Source organism: Protopterus annectens, chromosome 15.part0, assembly GCF_019279795.1.
Source record: "Protopterus annectens isolate FY-2018-M chromosome 15.part0, PAN1.0, whole genome shotgun sequence".
NCBI lineage: Eukaryota > Metazoa > Chordata > Ceratodontiformes > Protopteridae > Protopterus > Protopterus annectens.
This window is the reverse complement of record NC_056749.1, coordinates 120,188,962-120,215,191: the sequence shown is the minus strand read 5'-3', so window position 1 is coordinate 120,215,191 and position 26,230 is coordinate 120,188,962. Positions and strand designations below refer to the sequence as shown.

Sequence of the window (26,230 nt, the reverse complement as noted above, 5' to 3'; positions counted from 1 at the left end):
TAGGGATGGACTGCTTCACATGGAAGGAGAGTCTCTTCCAGAGCATGGGGTTCCTCTGAGGCACATCTGTCTCAAAGTGTCTTATGTATGACACAAGCAAAATTTAAATCCTTGAAAATAGTGCTTCTGATGATGTTCATTTTGTGGATATGCAAAAAGTCTACCAAAGCTTGATCCGAGGATGTCTTGCATGCCAGGCATAGACTGCCTCCCAACAACCTGTAGAAGACAGAGTAAAGAGACAAGGCTTTAAGTCTATCCATATAGGGCAATGAGTTTATACACTGGACTCTCCTGTTAAGGAACCATTGTGAACACTCAGACTGTTGCACGTCTGGTCAGATACATGCCAAACGGGGCATTACATTCAGTGATGGGTCTGATGAGGGCTGAGTAGGGGAAGTTTCACACTGGTCTGGCCAAATTTCCCCTAGTAGTATGAATAAAACCTTCTGTCTCCTTAAAACAGGCTACTAGCCTAGTGGACAAAATCATTCAAGGGATAAATAAAATAAAATATGATTGTGTAAAATGTACTTTCCCTGCAGTTTTAAGGGATGTGGGGAGAAGCAGAGGTGCAAGACAAGGATGGTCATTTTTCCCTTTTCTGTTTACATTACAGTTAGAACCACTGGATAAGAGATTGAAAAACAGGCTCATCAAGGCCAGTAGCATAAACTCCTCTTCACACCATCCACAGCCAGATGCAAAGGTAACACAACATTGACCTTCACTCACTGGATCACTCTTGGATTAGTAAAAACCTAAGAAGTTACATTAGGAACTGGGTTGGCTAGCCAAGCAGCAAGAGAAAACTATACATTTCCATGACATGTATGGAACATTATGAGATCCTTTCAACAAGCAAATGTCTAACAAAATTCCCAAGCAGCTTTTCTTCAACTTAACATGCTAACATTAAAATAAAAAATTATCCACTAAACATGCATTCTAATTCACTTCTAACCTGCTCCAGCTCATAGGCTTTTGCTTTATCTTCATCTCTGTCTGCATTTTTACGATATGCCAAACCTAGTCCCCAGACTGCAAGTATGGTATAGACGTTGTCACGAACCCAAGCATCCTTCACCTCGCTGCTTGCAGGAAGCAATCCTGTCACTGGGTCCTACAAAAAGAAGTAAAAAAACACAAATAAGGTTTCCCTTAGACTTGCACTTCATTATTAGTAAAGGAAAGTGTTTTAGAGTATGTGGCACTTAAATCAATGAACTGTAACTTTTAGTTCAAAGTTTTCTACTGCAACCAAGTTTGGCTGCTGAATTTATTCTACATTATACAGAGAAACTAAAATTATGTACTTAACAGACCCTTATTTTCATCTGGTTCAACGTGTGGCTTGTCAGATCCACTGGGATCAGACCTCGGCTCCTTATACCAGAGTACTGGATCTGAAAGCTCAGACTGCTCCCCTGCCCACAATTCTCTCCTCCCAGCTGATTTACGTCAGACTGAATTTGCTGACCAATTTCAAAGGGTCTCTAATAACTGCAGAAAGGAATACAGAAATGGGATTTGGCAACATTATCCACTATACAAGTACTACGGGAGGCAGACAGTTTGGAAGGGGGAAGGAGGGAAGTGAGATGAACCAGATGAAAATAAGACTACACAGATTTATCATTATGGTAAGTACATAACTTTTGTATCAAATGCTGTCTACTGTAGTCCGATTCAACATGTGGGACAGATTCTCAAGCTACCTAAAAAGGGCCAGGGTGGACTCAAGGAAGGACATACCGGAGAAAGGCAGAGCTGAAGGCTATGTGAGCTCTAGAGTACACATCCAACTTTTAATGATATATAAAGATATGAGCTGTAGACCATGCTGCTGCTGCACGGTCAATGACATTTACTTTTTTTTTGCAAATGTCGCTGAAGTTGCCATCTCTCTGGTACAGTGAGCCTTAGGTTTAGACTGTAAAGAGCCCTCTTGGCTTATAAACAAAGGAAATGCTATCTGCTAACAACCTAGAGAATGTCACTTTTGTAAATGCTGTCCTAGTTTTCTTGGAAAAAGACACAAACAGCTTGCCTGATTTCCTAATGTCTTTAGTACGATGTAAATAAAACCCAAGTTGCTACATACATCTTGGGTACAGAGGGTGTGCTCTTCCTTGTTAGCAAAGCTTGGAAAGATTACAGGCAAATCAATTTGTTGATTCAAGTTTGATTCTGATGCCACCTTCGGAAGGAAGAAGGGATTTGTTCTCAGTGAGACTCTGTCCTTGTGGAAAACAAGGAAAGGTGGCTTGTATGAAAGGGGTTGAAGATCAGAAACTCGTTTTGCTGACATAATGGCAATCATTTAGCCAAGAGAGGAACTTTAAATCTGTTAATGCTGCTGGCTCAAATTGTTTGTGGGTCAAAGATTATAACATAGACCAGTGGTTCTCAACCTTTGTGAGAAAACAGCCTGGTAATAAGATGAGGGCAGGGTCCCAACAAATTTATTCATAAATACCTTTCCAAAGCAGGAGGATGTCAACCTGTCAGCAAAACACTCATCACATACACACTCCATATATTTATATATGCAAAATATGTAATTTAATAAAATAAAAATGTATAAATCTCTCAATTCTAAACACTAGCTCCAGCACTAATATTTTCAATGTAAAAAACAACACTTTTTCAAGAACTTATAATTGCTGTGTTAAAAGTTAAACTTAGTCTCTTTTATTACAACTGAGTTTTTAAAGGTTTTAGTTAGGCTAGTAAGATTTTTGTTGCCGTTTTCTGTCCATTAGCTTATTAATAGGGGCTACTGAGAAGATGGCCGAGTTGGCTGTGTTTGCAATGTGGAATTATGTGATGAGGCGGTTTCACTTCATATTGCCGAAATGCTGAAATATGGAATTTCAGCATTTCGACAGTATAAAGCCAAAACCATCACATCAGACACTTCACAATCACAAAACCACAGTGAACACACAGCATACAGCACACAACACACAAACCATACCAGCCACATCACAAAACAATTAAATACAGCAAATCACCATATAGACACACACCTACACTACACAAACGCAGGGGGGGGGGCAAACCCCCCTGAACCCCCCACACCCCCTACTTATATATACTAACTCCGAGATCGCACAGTTAAAAAAAAATAAAAAAATAAAAAACACATAGCCAACACACAGACTCATACCTCCACCTCCCTTTACCCTAACCCACTCGTACAAGTTATAAAAACACTCACGCACACTCATTCACCTTAAACTGCAGACACCATCCCTGCCAAACACTTCTGTACGATAACGTAAATGCATAAGCGCAAATTCAACATAGTACTATTCTCACTTATGCACTTTCGTTATTTTGACGTTTCGGCTTCATGAACACGAATCGCTGAAATTCGATATTTCAGCAATTCGTGATTATGAAGTGAAACTGATGAGGCAGGTTAAGCTAGAATAGAAGTTTTAAGTTTAAGAAAGGTTATGCTTTGAGAAAAGATTTAAATTTAAAACAACTAAATTCAAGCAAGAGGCATTTCGAGATAGATGCAACATACCAGACCATCGATGGGTATACTAATCTGAATCACTTTGGCATTTTCTCTAATCCTCAGTTTTTTTTTTTTTACTTTGATTTTCCTAGTCTGATTATCTCCTTTTACAAGAGTTCTTGCCCTAAATGTGAAGCTTCATCCAATGACTAACCTAAAGTACAATTTTACACCAGCAGAAATCCTCCCTGGTTTTTGAATAGTACAAACATCTCCCAAAAAGGCTCCTGGTATAAATACGGCCTGCTCTACATTTTTATTTATTTTTTTTCTGTGTGATCACTCAGATATGTAAACCTCCATTGCTATTCTTCTGTTAGATCTCGCTTGTATGTATATTCTCAGACCTCATCTTTGAGCGAGCTCACCACATCTGATTAACATTGGCGGAGGCGAAATACTAGGCTTTTTCTAATGATTTAACCTGAACTACATTTCTCCACCAAAAGTTCTTTTCCCCTAGGTCCATTATAACAATACAAATATCTCCTAAGAAGCTGGCAATAAAAAGAAGGGCTATGCTCACTTGTGTGCACGCTCTCTCTCTCTCTCCATCTATCTGTCTACCTCTGTCTTTTTTTTTTTTTCCTCAGGAAGCATAACCTCTCAAACTTAAAGCTTCTAGCTAGCTTAGCCTGCTTCATCACAGACCTACAGATAGCAAACACAGCAAACCTGGCCGTTTTCTCAGTAACCCCCATCTCTTATTTAACAAAGTTTCATAGCAACCACCCTACCCCAAGCTCCACAAACCTCGTGAAAACCGTGGACGGTAAAACTACACAAGAAATTACAAAATAGCACTAAGATTCCGGTGGAGGATAAATCAATTGATTAAAAAGACCACAGTCAAAACTTTTAGACTTGGACATCATCTCCAGGCCTTTCATTGTTCCCCTCTTTGAGCAAGTAAAAACACATTTCCCTCCATACAAAAATGGATCCAAATAAGCAAGGAGTTAGGTTTATATAAGGAGCTGTTCACGGAGCCTCTTTCCACATGTCAAAAAGATTGGATTCAGTAAAACAAAGTATTAGTTCAAGCTGTGATGTGAAAAGTTCGGGTCTTGGCTTCCTCATTAAATTCAATAAATTAAGATTCATCTTAATTCCATTTTAAAGACATATGACCCAACTAGTGTTTTCACTGTTCCAGTTTCAAAAAACAGATGACAGGGATATGACTAAAAAGCAGTACTCCCTGTCATTTGTGAAGCTACACTAGAACTTATAAATGAAAATATATTTGAAAATAAAATAATTAAAAGGACCACAGGATCCCTTTTAAGACACAGGCATGAGTAAAAAAAAAAAAACAATTCCCTGCTTTGAGAATTGTGATACAATTCCTGTCAGCTGTAGAAAAAGAAGAGAAGATTTAACCAAAAAATAACCAAAACCGAGTATAATAGTATAACACTTCAATTAATTCCAAGGCAAGCCTTAAACCTTAAAACTTACTGCTGGAATCCACCTGGCCAAGAAAAGTATTTCACGTTTACAGGTGGTAATATTCCTAGATATATTTAGTTTTAAGGACTTAAATTCATATAATAATCAAAAATAAAGAAATCTCTGACCGACGAGACACTAACCTGACCCATTAGCCAGCGATGAGCTTCAGATGTTAGCACAATGAGAAAACCAGCAAACATTTTAGAAGATTATAGAATTTAACGGCTCATCACTGGCTGACTGTCAGTATATCACAAGCAGGGATGGACAATGACATCTACCCAGTCACTCATTTTAGAATACACAAGATACACTTAAGCTAACCAAAAGATATTCCTCCAACCAATTATAAGCTTTTATCGAATAATTTAACTACTGTGGCATGATACTTATTCTTCTCGACACTCATTTTCAAATACTATGGTATTCTAATGTAAATTTTCACAAGTGTTTGTATAAATACAAGGTCACTGTAGTGAAACTTCTACAGTGTTCATCTGTCTGTTAAGTAGGACCAAATAAAGCAGTGGTTCTTAACCTCTCGCAGCCCAGTATAATTGATACCAGGGCCTGGTACTGGGCCACAGACATGTGGTATAGAAAACCTCAGAGCCAAGCTGTCTACAGCCAAAGCACTGATGGGGAGGAACAGATCCAAAAACTTTACAGTCGATTCCACTGGAGCTCCAACCCCAATACTTTGGCTTCAGGACTCTCCTCAATCCTAAAGCAATGGTGTCAAGAGAGTTAACGGAAGATGTTGAAGCTGAAGTCTCCAGGGCTTTCGGATCAGTTGCTGGTGTGGCAGAATGGTTCAGATCCATAACCGCTGGCTCAGGAAAACGAAAACAGTGTCAAAGGGCCCATTCTTGGCCCTTTCCTCGGGGTTGGAGATGGGTGAACCCCCAGCTGAATCTGTGTTCCCAGGAATTTCCTCACTATACGGTCGACACCCATCGCAGACTTCTGGTGGATTGGCAAGACATCGAAGAAACTACAAATGCTGGTCTTGATAGCAGCTTTTATTGAAGTATAGGCAAGTGAAGTCTACGGCTGACTGGCCCTGCAGAAAAGGAAGGCTTCGGGGAGGGAGTTCTGATCAGAGTTCCATTTGGATTGGTCTAATTTGTCAATTTAAGTGCCAGACCCAGATCAGCATTTGGATCCAGAAGACCTTTTCCTCAGTTTTTCTACCCTCTCTTCTCAACTTGTTCATTTCTAGGTTTCTCTTTAGATTTTTCTCTTTTGTTTTCTTTGGATTTCTCTCTCTCTCACCCTCTTTTATTTATTTTATTTTACATTTGTTGACCAGGATAGACAGATTGAGCAGAGTAGCCATTTTTCAGCGGTGGCCTGGGGAGAAAAAGGTCCACAATTGTACATTAAATACTGAAATAGAGACAAATAATAAAAAAAAAGTTATGTACTCACCATAACGCTCCATCTGAGTAGTTCTACTTCATTTGTTTTCAACCTGTGGGATACAGGATCCATATCTGATCTGAGCTGGCAATCTCACTAGCATCTGCTCCAAGCTCCTCCCCTTACCCATAATACACCTCCATTACCTTTCAATCCCCAGATACAGTTTGCTGATCTTTATACTGATAACACAACCTGAAAAAATACTTTATGACCTATAACTGCAGCCTACAGGCTGTTCACATGACAAGGTCCGGGGGGAAATAGGGAGGGACGGTTGAAGACAAATGAAGTAGAACTACTCAGACGGAACGTTAGGGTGAGTACATAACTTCTTTATCTGAAGTAGTTTACTTCATTGGGTCTTCAACCTTTGGGACAGAGTCCCCAGCTACTAAACTCCTGGGTGGCCCTCATGGAAGGAAATTCCGGAGCACTGCAGAACTAAAGGTTGCTCTCCTTCTAGAAGTCAAATCCAATTTGTAGTGAGAAATAAAGGTATGACATGAGGACCAAGTAGCTGCAGAAAGTACAGTTTTGTACCTACCATAAATGTAGATGTCCAATAGATATGCAACTGCAGTCCTGACATATGGGTTGTCCTGTCTCAGGCAGCCCCTCGGTCGGCCGGATTCCAAAGTCTGGGTCCGGCGTTGGCTGATGTCGCCTCTTCCCCTACGTCAGAGCGGCTGGGGTATAAAAGCATCAGTCGACGCCATCTTCTTCAGTGTTTCTTGCCCCAGATGCCAGGTACCCTCCAAGGAAGGCTAAATTTAGAGAATGCATAAAATTCCAGACATGCACAATAGTAATAAACAGATGCACCATAAAAGCTATCCCCAGCTAAGTTGGAAAAGGGGGTAGTGGACCCAAAAAGGTAAATTACAGAGGGGTAGGAGGGAGGGTAAACCTGAATGCAGTTGCATATCTATCGGACATCTACATTTATGGTAGGTACAAAACTGTACTATGTCCTTCAAGAATGCAACTGCAGTCCTGACATATGGGTTGAATACCATAGCCAAGCTGGGGGTGGTAGGATCTAAGAAAAAGATGGTGTAGCTAAAACACCCTGCAGGACTGCCGAAACAAAGCCTGCTCGGGATCTGGAGTATAAAGGCAGGTTGTAGTGTTTGGAAAATGTATGCATGGAGCTCCATGTAGCAGCTTCTAGAATGTCCTTTGTAGTCACCCCTGTTAGAAAGGCTGTGGAGGTGGCTATAGCTCTGGTGGAGCGTGGCCTGATATTGGCTGGCACACCTTTTCCATGGAAAGAATAACAGAATTTGATGCAGTGCCCAATCCATTTTGAAATTGTTTGTTTGGAAATTGCCTTTCCTTGCACTCCAGCAGCGTAAGCTACAAATAGTTGGTCACACTTTCTGTTGGCCTTTGTTCTGTCCAAGTAGTAGCGTAATTGTCTGTGTATGTCCAAAGTGTGCAGCAGCTTTTCTCCTTTACTTTGAGGATTGGGAAAGAAAGTAGGCAGGTGAATTGCTTGATTTAGAGACACCCTGGATATCACGTTTGGCATGAATGAAGGATTGGTTCTTAAAGAAACTCTGTCCTGATGAAAAATGAGGAATGGAGGTACTGCCATGAGGGCCTGTATCTCCGAGACTCTTCTTGCTGAGGTAACTGCCAACAGGAAAACTGTTTTCCAGGAGAGAAAGTGCATTTCTGAAGATGCTGCTGGCTCAAAAGGAGGAAGAGTTAATCTTTCCAAGACGAAGTTGAGGTCCCATGCAGGCACTGGTGGTTTCCTGGGAGGTTTGATATTCTTTATCCCTCTTAGAAACTGTCTTAGTAAAGGATGTGAAAACACAGGTGGATCACAGTTGTATTTTGCTGAGATTGCTGAAGCGTGTATTTTTATGGAAGAATATGAAAGGCCACTATGAAGCATTTCTGCCAAGTATTCTAGTATCTGTGGCATGCTTATTACTGATACATCCTGACCCTTGTTGGCATTCCAGGTGATGAATCTCTTCCATTTGGCTGAATAAGTTTTTCTGGTGGAAGGTCTGCGTGCTTCCAGTAGGATCTCTTGAACTTTTTTTGGAGAGAGAGATATGGGTAGAAGTCATGGAACCCTCCAAGCTGTCAGCTGCAATGTTTGCAGGTTGGGATGAACAGTCCTGTAATTGTGCTGAGTCAGAAGCAGAGGCCATTGAGGCAGGGGCCACGGCTTGGTGCGAGATATGCTCCTTAGTAATGGATACCAGTGCTGCCTTGGCCAGTCTGGAGCTATCAAAATACCTTTCGGTTGCTCTGCTTTGATCTTCAGTAACACCTTGGTCATTAATGGTAGAGGTGGGAATGCATAGATTGTCAGAGAATTCCAGCTGAAGGAGAGAGCATCCATTCTCCAGGCTTGAGGATGGTGTGTCCTCGAACAGAACTTCTTCAGATGATGATTGAGGTGAGAGGCAAAGAGATCTATGTCCGGCCTTCCCCATGCATGAATTATTTGCGAAAAAATGTCTGGATGCAGCATCCATTCGTGCGGGTCCAAAATGTTTCTGCTTAGACTGTCCGCCAGAACATTGTCCTTCCCTGGAACAAACTGGGATTGCAACTGTAAGTTCAGTTTCAGGGCCTTTTCCCAAGGAGTCATTGTTAGTCTGCAGAGGGGGTAAGAATGAGTGCCTCCCTGTTTGTTTATGTACCACATGACAGTGGTGTTGTCTGTCTTTATTAGCAGATGACCTTGCTGAAGAAATTTTCCGAAGGCCTCGATTACATGAATCACTGCCAACATCTCTTTTTGATTTATGTGCAGATGCATCTCCCGGGGAGCCCATTGCCCTTGCATGCATCTGCCCTCCATGTGCACCCCCCATGCATGATCTGAGGCGTCTGTTGTAATGGTTTGACTTGCTTGAGGTTTGCTGAAAGACATGCCTTTGTTTAATTGACTTGCTTGTGCCCACCACAAAAATTCCTTTTGAAGACATGGAATGAGTGGTATAATTTCTTCTAAGTTGTGGCTGTGTTGAGACCATAAAATTTGTAGGTACCATTGTAGTTTTCTCATGTGTAGTCTTGCCAGTGGAATCAGAAGAATGCAAGATGCCATGAAACCCAGGGCCTGCAGGATTTTCCTTGCAGTCATGTGGGTGAGCTTTGCTAGGCTTTTGAAGTAATCTGGTAATTGTTCTTGTTTTTCTTCTGTGAGGAAAGCCATTTGTGAGTTTGTGTCCAGTTTGGCTCCTAGAAAAATTATTTGTTGGGATGGCAGTAGTCTTGATTTTTGAATGTTGACTGTGTATCCCAAAGCCTGTAGTAAGTGTATGACATAGTCCAAGTTTCTTATCAAGGCTTGTTTGCTGTCCGCTTGTATAAGGCAGTCGTCCAGGTAAGGGTAAATTTGTATCCCCTGGAGTCTGCAATGTGCAATTACTGATGCCAGGCATTTCGTGAATACTCTGGGTGCAGTAGACAAGCCAAACGGCAATGCTAAGAATTGATAATGCTCTGACCCTGCAAGAAATCTGAGGTATCTTCTGCAACTGTGTCTGATTGGGACATGCAGGTATGCCTCCTTGAGGTCCAGAGTAACCAGCCAAGACCCCTTGCCCAGCATGGGAAGAAGTTGCTGTAACGTCAGCATTTTGAATTTTGGCACAATGAGAAAGGTGTTTAGAGCGGACAAGTCCAGTATAGGTCTCCATTGCTTTTCTTTTCTTGGAACAAGGAACAGTCTTGAGTAGAATCCCTGGCCTTGTTCCTGAGGAGGAACCTTTTCTATTGCTTTGATCTGTAACAGGTTTGAAACTTGTAGGAGTGCCTCTGCCCTTTGATTTTGTGGCAGGTTTGGCATGCATTGTCTTGTTGGTAAGGTAACCTGTAACCTTTGTCTATTATGTCCAGAATCCATTTGTCCTTTGTTAAGATGTGCCAATTCTTTGAAAATAAGGATAATTTTCCGCCTAAAGGTGCTTCTCTTTGAGCCTTGGTCGGCGGTGTCAAAGCCAAGTCATTGTGATTGTCCCTGTGGAGCAGTAGAAATCCCTGCGCCACTTCTCTGATTAGTTGGTTGCCATTGGCGGCCCCTGTAGGAGCCTCGGTATTGCCCTCTACCTTGAGCACGCCTGTTTTTTCCCTTTTGGAACTTGTCAGTGTCTGGAAAGGACCAATTCCTTGAAGGCCAATTCCTGCTGAACCTCGGTGGCTGAACCTGGAGGAAATCTTTGACTGTTTGTACTGATTTAGCCTTTTCCTCAATAGATTTCAACACATCCTGTGCATTAGCACCAAACAGCTTCTGTTTTTCCAGAGGTGCATCTAGGAGCTTTACTTTAACATGATCTGGCAATGCCTGTTTTTTCAACCAAGCATATCTACGTATGACGGCCCCTGTCATAGCTGTCCTACATGAAGCTTCCAATGCATCATAACCACACTGAAGAAAATGATTGCTAACCTGCTGAGTATTATGAACCAAATCCTGCAAGGCCTTTCTATCTAAAGGCTCAGGAGAGGCTAACTTTTCCTGCAAATCATCCATCAAGAAATCCTGATACTGAAACATATGAAAAAGACAGTTAAGTGCCCTCATGGCAAGGGTGGTTGAGGTATAAACTTTTTTGCCCCATCTCTCCAAGGACCTAGATTCCCTGTCTGCGGGCAAAGGGTTTCTGGTCGTGGAGGTGGCCACTCCTTTGGGCCCCTGAGAAATAGTTTCTAGATCCACAGAGTGGGCCTTAAAGAGATGCTTATGAGTTTCAGGAACCCTGTAATATCTGTCTGGCTTGTCAGGAGCAGGAGGGAGAGAATCAGGGGAAGCACTGGAGTCTGAGTGCACATCATCCAATACATCTAACACTGGTGGAATAGCTAAAGGCCTGTGCTGGGGTAACTTAAGTAAAGTACGTAGCCTTTTCCTGGAGTCAGAGAAATCCTGGCCCTGCCACTGAAAATGCTCTCTCATGGAGTGGAGAATTTCCCCGAAAGAAATATCCTCTGGAGGAGAGGCAGAGGGAATGGATTCATCAGCATCAGAATCCTCGTAGGCCTGGAAGGATTCTTCCTGGGAATCTGAATGGTCTGAGTCCCCAGAGGCTTCATCTGAGGAAAGGGTATCTGTCTGCTCAACCCTAGGCCTTTTATCTGCAGGTGGCTGAGAACCTCTGTCTGGATGTGCCTGAGATCCTCTGATTAAAGAAATTAGATCTGCAGCTAAAGTCATGATCTGTTTATCAGAAGTGGAACCCAGGGAAAAGGCTTTAGGAGGGTGAGCCTTAGCCTGGCTGGCAGCCTTAGCATGTGTGTAAACCTTGATGGACAGAGACCGGAGGCCTAGCTGCCCCACGTGCTGGAGTAACTTTATCCACCGGTATGGTATCTGGTAAATCCTGGGCTTCGGTTTCAGGAGGAAAATCAACAACCGGCACAGGGGCAACCTCCGGGGCCGAAGTGTGCGGTAAAGCGGTGTCGCGGTCTGGAGCGGTTGAATTACCGGCTCCGAAGAGACCGATGCACTCGCGGTAGGCTTTGGTGTTGCGTCTGTGGAAGTCGTGGGCCGAGAATGTCGGTCCCGGTCATTCCGTTTTTTGGAAATATGTGTTGTCGGTTGTTCCGACGGCATGATATAGGAGAAATTTTCCCCAAAAAGGTCTTCAACAAAATCTGCCCGGCGCCTGAGTGTGCGCTTATTGAAGTAAGCACAGGCAGCACAGGCCGAGACGTCGTGGTCTGGGCCCAGGCAGGGAAGGCAGTAAGAATGGAAGTCCTTATGAGGTATTTGTTTACCACAAGACAAACAATTATTAACTTTTGCAGTTTTATCTGACATCGGCTGAGGCAAGAAAAGGTTCCCCAACGGGGTACTTAGCTTTTTGATGACTTCGGTAACTGAAAACACAGGAGCTGGCCGAGCGGCACTTGTGAACTGCTTCTGCTTCGCGCACTGCGTGGCAAGAAAGACTGAAGAAGATGGCGTCGACTGATGCTTTTATACCCCAGCCACTCTGACGTAGGGGAAGAGGCGACATCAGCCGACGCCGGACCCAGACTTTGGAATCCGGCCGACCGAGGGGCTGCCTGAGGCAGGACAACCCATATGTCAGGACTGCAGTTGCATTCTTGAAGGACATCAATCATCTAATGAAACTTTAGACCAAAAAGCTACAGAAGTAGCCAAGGACCTAGTGGAATGAGCTTTCACCTGACCTGGAGGAGACATGCCTCTGTCCTTACAGACCTGAAGGATGCATGAGGAACTCCACCTAGCAATAGTGACCTTGGAGATAGGCTTGGGTTTATAGGAGGACACAAACAGTTGATCAGATCTACTGAAGTTTTTGGTCCTGTGTAAATAAAATTGTAACTGTATGAAAATCCAACAAGTGGAGTTTGTATTCCATTTTGTTAGCAAAATTAGGAAAGAAAACCGGTAAGCTGATGGTTTGATTGATATTAACTAGTGATGCCACCTTGGGAAGAAAGGATGGATTGGTCTGAAGGGAAACTATCTTTGTGGAAAATCATGTAAGGAACTTTGACGGACAAGGCTTGCAGTTCTGAAACCCTTCAGCAGATGTGATAAGCCACCAGAAATGTTGTTTTCCAAGATAAGAATTTTAGATCTGTGGTTGCAGTGGGTTCAAAAGGTGGAGCGACCAGAGCTTGAAGAACCATAGTAAGGTCCCATGGGAGAATAGGATCCTTGACAGGGGGCGTAACAGAAAAGTCCCTTTAATAAAGGCTTTACACAGTCTGGAGGAGGCTAGTGAGGCAGAATTCTCACCCACATGAAAATGAGAAATGGCAGTCAATTGAACCTTGACAGTAGAAGAACTAGCTCCCTGTTAAAAAATATCAACTAAGAAATCAAGAATGGCAGAAATAGGAGCCATGAAGGGGTCTAAACTCCTTTGAGAGGCCCAAAAGGAAAGTTTCTATTTACTGCGATAAACCTTCCTGGTTGAAGACTTATGAGCAGCCACCAGAATAGACCTAACTGAAGAGGATAATCCAGGAGTCCTAGCGATCACTGGAACTGGAGCAGCCAACCTGTGAGCTTCAAACTGTCCAGGTTCAGATGAGGAACCCCCGATGGGTGTGAAATCAGATCTTGAATGGTATCCAAGATCCAGGGCGGAGCCAGAAGGTGAGACCAAAGGAAGAGAAACCATACCTGGCAAGGCCAAAACGGGGCAATGAGGATCACTTTGCTCCACAGTCAACAAGCTTTCTGTAGAAACCTCGGAATATGAGGTACTGGAGGAGGGTAAGCATACAGAAGACAGAGAGGCCAAGCATGGACTACAGCACCTCTGGAGGACTCCCCTGGCAAGGGGTGCAGAGCAAAAAACTTGCTGCACTTCAAGTTGGAAGGAGATGCAGACATATCAAAGCAAGGCTGACCCCACTCCACGAAGATCTGCTCTGCTACTTAAAGATTCAGAGACCACTCGTAAGGCATCAGAATAGTCTGACTTAACCTGTCCCCTAGAATGTTGGACTGTCCCGGAATGTGCGTTGCCATGAGAAAACAACCGGTGGAGGAGATCACCCATTCCCACTCTCTTATGGCCTTGCGACAAAGGGGGTAAAGATCTGGTCCATCCCTGTTTGTTGATATACAAGACCACTGGCATGTTGTCTGACTGAATTGCAATGGCACCCAGAGGAGAAAGGCATGAAGGGCCTGCAACTCTAAAAGGATCGCCCTCATCTCTAGAACGTTTATGTGTAAGCTGGTCTCTACAGGGAACCACAGGTCTTGGACCGTCCTGCCCAAACAATGCTCCCCCCGAGATTTGGGAGGTGTCCGTGGTCACTGTGGCTTGGACAGGGGCTGGAACAAAGGGTCATCCCTCCAAGATATCCGGAGAACACATCCACCAGAGAAGGGATGACTGACAGACTCCACTGAGTTGCACTGGATATGACAACGGAAGTTCAACAGGAACCACTGTACAGCTAGTGTCCACTGTAGAATTTTCATATGTAACCAGGATCACGGAAGAAGCATTATGGTCACCACCATTGAACCTAATGCCCTCAACACTCATTCCGCTGACGGAAGATGAGAATGGTAGATCAGAGAGACTTGCATCCTCAGGTTTTGTACTCTAAGGTCAGGAAGATTTTGCACTGTAATGTATCTATCCTTGCCCCAGTGCATCACCTGGACAGGATTTAGAAGTGATTTGGATGTGCTGATTGTGATCCCCAAATGCAGGGCAAGCTTTAAGAAATAATTCCTGGTCTGAGAAAGTAGATGCTTGGTGGAAGCAGTGAGGAGCCAATCGTCCTGGTACAGACAGACCCAAATCCCCTGAAGCCTCAGGTGAGCCGCTATCATCACCATCACTTTGGTGAACACCCTGGGGGCTGTGGTGAGACCAAATGGTAGGGCTTGAAATTGGTAAAGATCGACACCTAGCCGGAAGTGGAGGAACCTCCTGGAGCTTCTGTGCATCTTTATGTGATAGTAAGCATCCTGGAGGTCTAACGAGCACATCCAGTTGCTCTCTTGATGGAGTGTTATGTGACCATACAGAATTTTTCTTTAGCAACAGAAAGGTTCAAGGTAGATAGGTCCAGAATGGGGCTTAAGTCCCCCATTTTCTTTGGCACCAAAAAGAACCTGAAGTAAAAGCCCAATCTGGACTGATCTGGGGGGACAGTTTCAATGGCTTGTTTTCCTAGCAGCTTGGAAATTTCCTGTGCTTCTGCCTCTCTTTGTATGGGCGGTACGTCCGGGAGGTGTTTGGGAAGAACCACAAAGGGGATAGAGTATCCTCTGGATATGATCAAAAGCACCCAGTGGTCTGATGTTATGGACTCCCATGCCACCAGGTGCAAGGATAATCGTCCCCAGACTGCCTCCAGAGTAGAGCAGTCAGGCAACCCCTCAGGGTTGCTGTCCGGGCCTGTCCAAGAAAGGTTCAAGACCCAAAATTCCTTGGACCTCCTCTGCCTCTGGGCAGGTGTCCATCCTGTCCCCTTCTGCCTCTGGGGGAAGAAGAGCCCCGAGTGTCCCGGGAATACTGTGACTTCAGGAACCACATCTTTTTTGCCCTCTCTGATTCCGGGAAAAGGATCTTTGAGGGATTGAAAAGTGGATGCTGATGGCAGACAGTGTCTTCCAGTCCTTCTCACTCTGGACTAAAGTCTCTGATGGTCTTACCAAAGAGAGTTGAGCCGTCATAAGGGGCATTGGCAAAGGACGCCTTGAAAGGTTCCAAAAACTGACATAGTCTAAGCCAGGTGCTGCGCCTCATGGACACGTCAGACCCAGCCATCCTAGCCGCTCCTTAAGTAGCATGTGAAAGGAGTTACATGGACGTGTTGGAGACTGCTTTCAAAGTGGCCATCCTCACGCAGAACGAGTCCCTGTCCTCTTGCGACATGGACTTGGGGGGAGATTCTGCCAGCTCCTTGACCAGATCGCGCTGGAGTCTCGTGACGTAGGCCAGGTAGTTCAGCGCCCCAACAGAAAAGGTAGCTGAAGCATATACCCACTTCCCTAAGTGGTCCATCATCCTCGACTCTCGGTCAGGTGGATGAACAGAGGAACTCTTGAGCTAGTTCCTTCTTTGTGGCTGCTACCACCATAGCATCTATGAGGGAGCCCTTGTTCCACACTGGCCTACCTGAAGGTGGACTCAAAATCTCATCAGGCCTTTTAGGGATTAGTTCCATGGTGTCCGGCTCCTTCCAGGCCCGTGAGGTGACCAGGTCCACCAAGGGATCTGCGGTAGGGGACAACCAGGAAGTAGATGGGCCCGTGCCGAAAGCTTCCAGGAACACGGACTCGCCAGAAGAAGGTTTGTGGGCAGACGAACCTCCCCATTGGCGAAGGATTTCCATGATGTCTCCAAAGGAGACATCCTCAGGAGGTGACCTGGGGGAACCTTCCCATCATCCAAATCTGTATCCTCGGTGAGGGACTCGGGGGAGTTCAAGTGCCTCCTCTTACACATATGCTTGCGAGGCACATTCCCAGTGGAGCTCTCTGGCCGGGGGGTACTCGCAAGCCACTTGTTCCTCAGGGTGGAACCATCTGGGGCTTTTTCAGCATGGGCTGTCCCTCTGGTAAAAATGATGGGATTTGTAGAAAGAGCCAAGGGGGTCAGGGCAGAGTCCGAGGGGATAGTTAAGTGTCTCGATCCAGCGGAGAGAACCCTTTCTACCACATTGAATGCTGAGGGAGAGAACCCTTTCTACCACACTGAATGCGGAGGGAGAACAAACCTCCTGGGGAACCAATAAGGAAGCCGGTCTCTCCAGATCAGACGTGAGAATTGGAGCCGGGCCCAAAGTGGACGGAGCTCTGAGGGAGGGAACTTGGCCTGACAAAGCCAGAGTCGATGAAAAAAGTTCCGCTCTCTTGGATCCAACACCCAAGCTACGGCTCAGATCAGACATGCTCCAGGCAGCTGTTGGTGTCAAGGAAGCAAGTACCATCACTGCCGACCCCCTGACTAAGGCCATCCTCAATCAGAGTACTCCGAACCCGGTGGACGGATCGGAGAAGGAGAAAACGGTATAAAAAAGGGGAGAGGGGGCTGGCAAGACCCCCCATCTGGATCTGAGTATGAATGAACCTCTTCATGATTTTATCCATGTCTACTTCCAATAAGGGCTGTGTGGACCTCGACGAGGCCACGGACTCTGACCTTGCGGGTCGAGAAACCAAGGCCCTAGATGGAAAGCGCGTCTCCTCCAGCTCTGAGGAAAATCTCGGAGATCGGAGCAGAGGGGAGTCATGGATCTTATGCTGCCTTTTAGAGGGTGAAGGGAGGTCAGGGGACCTCTTACGTTTCTCAGGTCTGGATTTTGGCTCTCTCTCCTCTCTGCCCCTTTTCTGTTCCACTTCCCCAGGCTTTGAAACGGGAGGTTGAGTCCCAGCCTGGGAGGGAGGAGAAGCAAGGGCAAGAGAGGAAGGAGAGGCGGCCACAGTAGCTGCTGTGACCGAAGTAGAGGACAAGGCAACAGCCTCAGAAGTGGGAAGAAGGCCTTTCAGGGCCAACTTAGCCTTCCTGTCCTTGATTGCGCATGGGTTAAAATCCGCGCATATAGAGCAGTCAGTACTTAAGATGGGCAATGCCCAAGCACATTACACAAAGTGTGGCCATCTGCTGGAGACAATTTATGGCCACACGGTGCACCTTTTAAACACAGGCTCATCAGCCATGCTACTATCATCCACTTACACAAGAGAGGGAAAACAAGGAGAGAAAAAAGTATTAGTTTTCTCACTTAAACCACTCTCCACATTCAAGCACACAGAACACACTGAGGGGAGAGGGGAAGAAGTACACTAACAAACTAAGCTAAAACAACAACAAAGTTTAATTTCACGATGCACCAGCGATGGGAGAAGGGGAACCTACGCTAACACACTATACTAAGATTTAGAGAAAAAAAGCTTCTTAAAAGCTTTCAAAAACCCACTTATTACTTGGAGCTCAGGAGATCACGATGCTTCAGCAAACCACGGCAAACAAGATCTAGGGGTTGGAAGGTAGTGGAGGTGCAATATGGGTAAGGGGAGCAGCTTGGAGCTCAGAGCAGATGCTAGTGAGATTGCCAGCTCGGATCCGGTACCCCACAGGTTGAAGACCAAATGAAGTAAACTACTTCAGATTAGATTTTACAGAGAATAGTCAACACAGTGACAATTAGAGAAAACACAATTTCCAGAATCTAATTACAGACTATGGTCAACCTAAAACCAGCTATGCAAATATCACAATTTCATTTTATTACAGTTTTTCTGTTATACAATAGGAGAACATAACCTGGTTACTGACGATTATGATATAAAAATCAAAGCTGTTGAGGCATGCAAGGGCCCTAGTAGGACTGTCCAGGATTTAAAGAGGTTGTGTACAGAGGCAAGACCACTGAGTTTTTAGATATTCTCTTGCTGCAGCTTTGAACTGCGTAAAGTTTTTTTGGGATAAGATTTCAAGAGGAAGTTTGTTCCATGATATAAAAGGGTGGTAACTATAGGAGGTTTTGACTAGATTTGTTGTTGGGTTTATGTATTTTTAGCAGGTCTTGGTGGGAGCTGCGTAGCAGCCTGGCAGGGTTGTAATGTGAGATGAGAGGAGATCGGTTGGGACAGTAAGATTTCTGGTAGAGGAAGGAGTGGACTATAAGGAGTTGAGAGAGAAGCTGGTGGGGAAGCTCTAGCCAGTGGTGAGATTTATAGGGGTGTTGTGCTGCAAATCTTGCTACCTTACTGTAAGTTGTCTCTATCTTGGCTAGTAAGTAATGTAGACGTTAGTGTTGTAAGAATCTGGGAGCTGTAGAATAGGCTAGGTAGGAGGTAGGCATGAGAGAGAGTGATTTTAGCTTTGGTGGTGAGGAACTTTCTTTCACTAGAGAAGCCCTAGTTTCTGGTGAGTTGTTTTAATACAGTTGTTTATATGCAAGTCAAATTTAAGTTGATCATCAATTATGACACATAAGACTTTTGTGTTGTTTTCAACAGTGATGGAGGTGTTGTCAAGCGATACTACTGAACATTTGGTTTTGTGGTATGAGAGGTTTTTAGGAAGAAAAAGGAGTTTATATATATATATATATATATATATATATATATATATATATATATATGTATATATATATATATATATATATATATATATATACAGTTGAGAATAAGCACATTTTGAGAAAGCCAGGTTTCAACAGAGTTGAAGGATTCTTGAGTAGCAGTGATGAGCTCTGAGGGGGTTTCTGAGATGGTGATGACAGTGGAGTCATCAGCGTACAGTATGAGGGAAAACTGAGGGCAGGAGGAGTAGAGGAGTGAAAATGTTAAAGAGTAATGGGCCAAGAATAAACCCTTGGGGGACACCCATCCTAACTGGGAGAGGAAGGGAGAGTGCTGAAAGCCATCTCACTGATTGCTTACGCTCAGAGAGGTAGCTAGGAAACCAGGCAACAGTAGCAGTGGAAAAGGTGAGGTTGGATAGTTTGTTAAGGAGTGAGTGACCGTATCAAAAGCTTTAGAGAGGTCGACGAAAAGACAGGAGACTAGTCTATTGTTATCTCTTGCCAGAGAGATGGTATGGATGAAGGATAGCTGAGCAGTTGTAGCACTGTGTTGTGGGCGAAAGCCATGCTGTGTGGAAGTGAGCAAGTTTTCCTTTAATACGTGTTGCATGACTTGCTTGTGTGCGTGTGTTCCTAAGAAGGAAAGGTGGAAGGTACTTTGGCCTCAAAGGACATTTTGGACGCTATACGAAGGGGAAGTAAGCCTCTGAGAATAAGTTTCTTCCTTCTGCCTTGAAGTGCTATGGTATCAAAGGCAGCACAGATACTTCAGCTGTCCCATAAATGGGAAGGATCCAGACAATAAATACACAGGAAATGAGGGTGTTGGGGGGAGGGGTATCTTGTGCCCACAGGTTGAGCACTTACCTGCTGCACATCTTTACTAGCTCGGTCCCTCTGTCTAGCCAATCAGTACAGGTCCTTTTCTCCCTCCTTAGTGTCCATCCTTTCATACAACTCTTAATGCGCCTTATCCTTGGCCTTCGCCACCTCTCTTTGCTATGCACCTCATCTCCTTATACTCTTGTCTACTTCATCTCTCTGACAATCCCACTTTTGCTTCGCCAACCTCTTTCTCTATATACTCTCCTGTACTACTTCATTCCACCAGCAGGTCTCCTAAACTACCCTAGATTATTGCATTTGGGAGGTGAAGTAGAATCCAGTAGCCCCTGGAGAATTGTCCTTGCAAAGCCTGTTCTAGACCTTGAGAAGGAATCAAACTTATAGTGCTTTGGAAAATTATGTACAGATGATCATGTTGCACCTTCCAGAATACTTCTAGAATCCAACCTTTTCCAAAAGCCTGGGACAACCATTTGAAAATAGTCTGTTTTGACATGTTGTCCCTTCTTTTTACCCTTAAGGGAAATGAGCAATTGATCCAAAGATCTGAAAGATTTAGTTCTGTTAGCATAGATAGTACCAGAGTTGACGATGGAAATCCAAGGTAAAGAGAATTTTCTCTCCTCCATTATTGGGTTCAGGAAAGAAAAAGTACAGTTTTGTACCTACCATAAATGCAGATGTTCGAGTGCTAATACAGCTGCAGTCATAACAGATGGGTTTTCCTGCCATCAGGCGGGTCCTCAGTTGGCCGAATTCCAAAGTCTAGGTCCGGCGTCGGTTGTCGTCGCTTCTTCCCTGACGTCAGTGCAACGGGTATAAAAGAACCAGCCGACGCCATTTTCTTCAGTTTTTCTTGCCCCAGATGTCAGGTGCCCCCAGAAGGAAGGCAATACATAAATTTATGTAATAATGCAATGCAATATAATCAAAAAACAGTAGTTGCAAGCAAATACACCATAAAAGAATAGACCAATCAGGTTGTATGAGGAGGTGTTAGCCATTAGGCCTGTCCCAAGAGGGGAAGGAGGGAGGGAAACCTGGACTGCAGCTGTATTAGCACTCGAACATCTACATTTATGGTAGGTACAAAACTGTACTATGTTCATCGTGCATATAGCTGCAGTCATAACAGATGGGTAAAATCCCAAAGCTAAAAAAGGGTGGTAGGCACTAGGTGGAACTAGGAGGAGCCAGGATGCCCTGCAAGACTGCAGTGACAAAGCCTGCTCTAGATTTGGAGTATAATGGTAGGTGATAGTGCTTGGAGGAGAAGGTATGTACAGAACTCCAAGTGGCTGCTTCCAAAATATCCTTGGGTAGGAACCCCCCTGAGGAAAGCTGCAGAAGTAGCTGTGGCCCTTGTGGAGTGAGATCTGATGCCTGCAGGTACAGTTTTATCATGAAAAGAGTAACAAAAACGTATGCAGTGGGCTATCCATTTTGAAATTGTCTGTTTGGAAATAGACTTCTCTTGAGCTCCCTGTAGCATAGGACACAAAGAGTTGCTCTGATTTTCTGAAAGGCTTTGTTCTGTCCAAATAATAATGCAGCTGTCTGTGAATGTCCAAGGAATGTAGTAGTCTCTCCCCTTTCTTTTGAGGATTAGGGTAAAAGGTAGGTAAGTGGATAGCCTGATTCAAGGCTACCCTGGATACTACCTTTGGCATAAAGGACGGATTGGTTCGTAAGGAAACTCTGTCCTGATGGAAAATGATGAAAGGCTGCACAGCCATGAGGACTTGTAGTTCCGAAACCCTGCGAGCTGAGGTGATAGCCAGAAGGAAGGCTGTTTTCCAGGACAAATATTGCAGTTCTGTTGAAGCAGCTGGCTCAAAAGGAGGCATGGTCAGTTTTTCTAGAATGAAATTGAGGTCCCAAGCAGGTACTGGTTGTTTCCTTGGGGGTTTTATATTCTTAGCCCCTCTGAGGAACTGTCTTAAGAGGGGGTGAGAGAATAAAAGGAGGATCAGTGCTGTATTCCGCAGAAATGGCTGAGGCATGGATTTTGATGGAGGAGAATGAAAGTCCACTGCTTAGCATCTCAGCTAGGTATTGTAATATTTGAGGTAAATTCAGTATTCCAGGGTTCTGACCCTTTTTCTCATTCCAGGCACAAAACCGTTTCCATTTTGCAGAGTAGGCTTTTCTAGTAGAAGGCCTTCTGGCCTCAAAAATGACATCCTGCACCTCCTTGGAGAGTAGGATCTGTTGTGAATTTAAGGAATTTTCCATGCGGCTAGACTGAGTGTTTTCAGCTGACTGTGAAGGGTTTTGAAGTTGTGCTGAGTCAGTAGAAGAGGCATTAGAGGCAGGATCCATGGTGGGGAATGCGTCAGGCTTCTCAGGAGTGGGTACCAGTGTTGTCTTGGCCAGTCTGGAGCAATGAGAATCATCTTTGGTCTGTCTGCTCTGGTTTTTATTAGAACTTTGGGCAGCAGAGGAAGAGGTGGAAAGGCATAAACTGTCATTGTTGTCCAACTGAAAGAGAGTGTGTCCACTTTCCAGGCCTGTGGGTGAAATGTCCTTGAGCAGAATTTTGCCAACTGGTGATTTCTGTGGGAGGCAAAGAGATCTATGTCTGGCCTTCCCCATGCTTGAATTATCTTTGTAAACACTTGAGGATGCAACTTCCATTCATGTGCATCTGTCATATTTCTGCTTAGGTTGTCTGCCAGCGTGTTTTCTTTGCCTGGCAGGTACTGTACTTGAAGTTCGATTTGTAATTCCAGAGCCATGTTCCAAAGAGATATGGCTAGCCTGCATAGGGGGTATGAATGGGTTCCTCCCTGTTTGTTTATGTACCACATTACTGTGGTGTTGTCTGTCCTTATCAGTAGCTGGCCTGGATGCAGTAGGTCTTTGAAAGCTATAATAGCATTTATTACTGCTAGCATTTCCTTTTGATTGATGTGTAGGTGCTTTTCTTTTTGGGACCATTTGCCCTGAATGCACCGATCTGTCATGTGCGCCCTCCAAGCGTAGTCCGAGGCGTCTGTTGTGATGACTTGATTTGCTTGAGGCTTGCAGAATGGGAGACCTGTGTTTCTTTGGCATGCTTGAGCCCACCACAGAAATTCCTTTTGAAGACATGGAATCAGTGGTATTATTGTTTCCAAATTGCGGCTGTGTTGAGACCACAGGTTTTTTTTAGGTACCATTGAAGTTTTCTCATATGCAGCTTTGCACATGGGATTAGTAGGATGCAAGATGCCATGAATCCCAGAGCCTGCAGGATTTTCCTTGCAGTCAGCCTGGTGAAAGTTGCCAGTTTTTTGAAGTATTGAGTTAGTTGCCCTTGTTTCTCTGGCGTGAGGTAGGCCATCTGGGTGTTTGTATCCAAGCTGGCACCCAGGAAAATTATTGTTTGAGAGGGTATTAGCCTCAATTTCTTTTTGTTGACTGTGTACCCCAGAGAATTCAACAACATTATTACAAACGCCAGATGTTTCAGAAGTATGTGCTTGCTGTCCGCTTGGATCAGGCAGTCGTCCAGATATGGGTATATTTGTATCCCTTGAAGTCTGCAGTAGGCAATTACTGATGCCAGGCATTTCGTGAACTCTCTGGGTGCAGTAGATAAGCCAAAGGGTAATGCAGAAAATTAATAATGGGTTGAACCTGCAAGAAATCTGAGGTATCTTCTGCAATCTTGTCTGATTGGGACATGCAGGTATGCCTCCTTGAGGTCCAATGTTACCAGCCAAGACTCCTTGCCCAACATGGGAAGAAGCTGCTGTAATGTGAGCATCTTGAATTTTGGCACAAGTAAAAATGTGTTTAGGATGGATAGGTGCAAAATAGGTCTCCAATCTTTTCCCTTCCTTGGTACCAGGAATAGTCTGGAATAAAAACCTTGACCCTGTTCTTGTGCAGGTACCTCTTGAATAGCTTTCATGTCCATGAGATCTGAAATTTGTTTTTGTGCCTCTGCCCTTTGATTGTGTGGCAGGTTTGGCATGCCTCTCATTTTTGGAAGGGTGTGAAAGTGGAATCTGTAGCCTCTGTCTATAATGTCCAGGATCCATTTGTCTTTTGTGACAATATGCCAATTTTTCGAAAATAATGCCAGTTTTCCGCCTAAAGGTGCTGCCATTTGAGCCTTGCTTGGCATGCAAAGGGGAAAGTCATTGGTTCTGCTTTCTGAATGGCTGTGAACTATCCTCACCACCACTTTGTGTAGGTGCTTGCCATTGTCTGCCTCTAAATGATCCTTGAGATTGTCCTCTGCCCCTTGGGCACCTGTATCTACCTCTTTGGGGTCTGTCCGTGGCTGGAAAGGACCAATTTTTGGAAGGCCAATTTCTACTGAAACGTGGAGGTTGTACCTGTAGGAAATCTTTCACTGTTTGCATTGATTTTGCCTTTTCCTCCATTTTCTTTAATACCTCCTCAGCTTTAACACCGAACAATACATCTTTTTTGCAGAGGGGCATCTAGTAATTTAGCCTTGACATGATCTGGTAAGGTTTGCTCTTTGAGCCAGGCATGTCTACGTACGACTGATCCTGTAACAGCAGCTTTACATGAGGCCTCTAAAGCATCAAAACCACATTGCAAGGTATGTTTACCCACTTGTTCTGCACTATGTATCAAATCCTGCAACTCCTTCAAGTCTGGTTGTTCAGGTTGTGACATTTTGCTTCTCAACTGTGATAACATAAACTGTTGGTACTTTAACATATGGAACTGACAGTTTAATGCTCTCATGGTTAAGGTGGCCGAGGTGTATACCTTTTCCCCCACCTTCCTAAAGCTCTGGAATCTCTCTCTGAAGGTAATGGATTTTTAGCAGTGGAAGCCTCAATTCCCTTGGGATCCTGTGAAATAGTTTCTGGGTCGGCCGCATGGCTTTTGTATAGGAATTGGTGTGAGTCAGGAACCCGGTAATACCTGTCTGGCTTGACTGGAGCTGGAGGTAAAGAATCTGGGTTAAGGCAGGCCTCCGAATACACATCATCTAGAATGTCTAAGACAGGAGGTATAGCCAGAGGCCTGTGCTGAGGGAGTAAGAGGAAATCCCTAAGCCTTTTCTTGGAGTCTGAATACTCTTGGCCTTCCCAGTGGAAGTGTTCCCTCAAGGTATGTAAGGTTTCCCCAAAAGAGTAATCCTCAGGGGGGGGAGACAGAGGGAATGGACTCCTCTGCTTCAGAATCTTCAAAAGGGGAGTAAGAATGTTCCTGGTCTTCAGAATGGTCTGAAATAATGGAGGCCTGGTCCGAGGAGGGGGATTCTTCCTCCACTCTGGGCCTTTTGTCCGGGGGGGGGGGGAGGTTGGGAACCCCTGATAAGAGTAATCAAATCCTCAGCCATTTTGAGCATCTGTTTTTTTAGGCATGGGGCTTTGAGAAGGGCCCTGTGGAGCCTGTATTTTAGTATGCATGGCTGCCTTAGACTTAATGAAAGCCTTGATGGAAAAAGAAGAGGAAGGCCTGTAGACACCTTGAGAGGTGGCAGGTCTGTCTAAACTCTGAGTTTCACCGCCAAGAGTGGCTTCGGTATCTGTAGCCGGGGTATGGGCCAAAGAGCCTGCGACTTCGAGCATAGAAGACACCGCCAATGATGTGTCGTCAGTAGTCAGGGGCTGCGTAGACGCCTCACTGAGAACCGGACCACCAGTAGTCGGCTTTGGCGTGGTGTTGGTAGAAGTCGCGGACCTCGTATGTCGGTCCTTATCTCTGCGCTTTTTACTCAAAACTGGAGTCTGAGTATCCGACGACATAATGTAATTAAATTTTTTGCCAAAATAGTGTTGGGCGAACTCCGCCCAATGCTTAATAGTGCGTTTGTTGAATGTAGCACAAAAACGACAGGCCGAGATGTCGTGATCTGGGTCTAAGCAAGGTATGCAGAGGGAATGAAAATCCTTATGCGGTATTTGCTTCCCACATGAAATGCAATTATTAACTTTGTCTGACATCGGTCTGAGGCAAGAAAAGTTTCCCCAATGGGATACTTAGCTTTCAAGAAGACTTCAGTTGAAAAATATTCGTAATCTCAGGAGCTGGCCGACCGGCACTTGCGAACTGCTTCTGCTTCGGGCACCGCGCGGCAAGAAAGACTGGAGAAAATGGCGTCGGCTGGTTCTTTTATACCCCCTGTCGCACTGACGTCAGGGAAGAAGCAACGACAACCGACGCCGGACCTAGACTTTGGAATTCGGCCGACCGAGGACCCGCCTGACGGCAGGAAAACCCATCTGTTATGACTGCAGCTGTATGCATGATGAACATCAGGGAGATAACGCAGACTGGCTTAAAGTAAACTCTGATACCACTTTAGGCATAAAGGAAGGATTAGTTCTCAAAGAAACACACTCTCTGTGGAAAATGAAAAAGGGTTGACCCACCATAATAGACTTTTACACTTACACTGTCCTATGTTTTAGGGATCCCTGTCTTCTTTTTGGAACCCCCTTGCCATTGCTTATTTTTGTTTTCTGTCAC

At 44.6% G+C, this 26,230-nt stretch overlaps 1 protein-coding gene across 5 annotated transcripts in view; it reads right to left on the bottom strand.

Moving 5' to 3' along the window:
* The window catches only part of PHKA1 (phosphorylase kinase regulatory subunit alpha 1), a 3,177,076-nt gene that overhangs the window by 2,803,395 nt on the left and 347,451 nt on the right, over positions 1-26,230 (bottom strand). For all 5 annotated transcript variants that reach the window (XM_044057561.1, XM_044057557.1, XM_044057558.1 and 2 more), the window contains exon 3: positions 968-1,126. In XM_044057561.1, the coding sequence (XP_043913496.1) occupies positions 968-1,126 (159 nt within the window). The remainder of the gene's footprint in view (positions 1-967; positions 1,127-26,230) is intronic.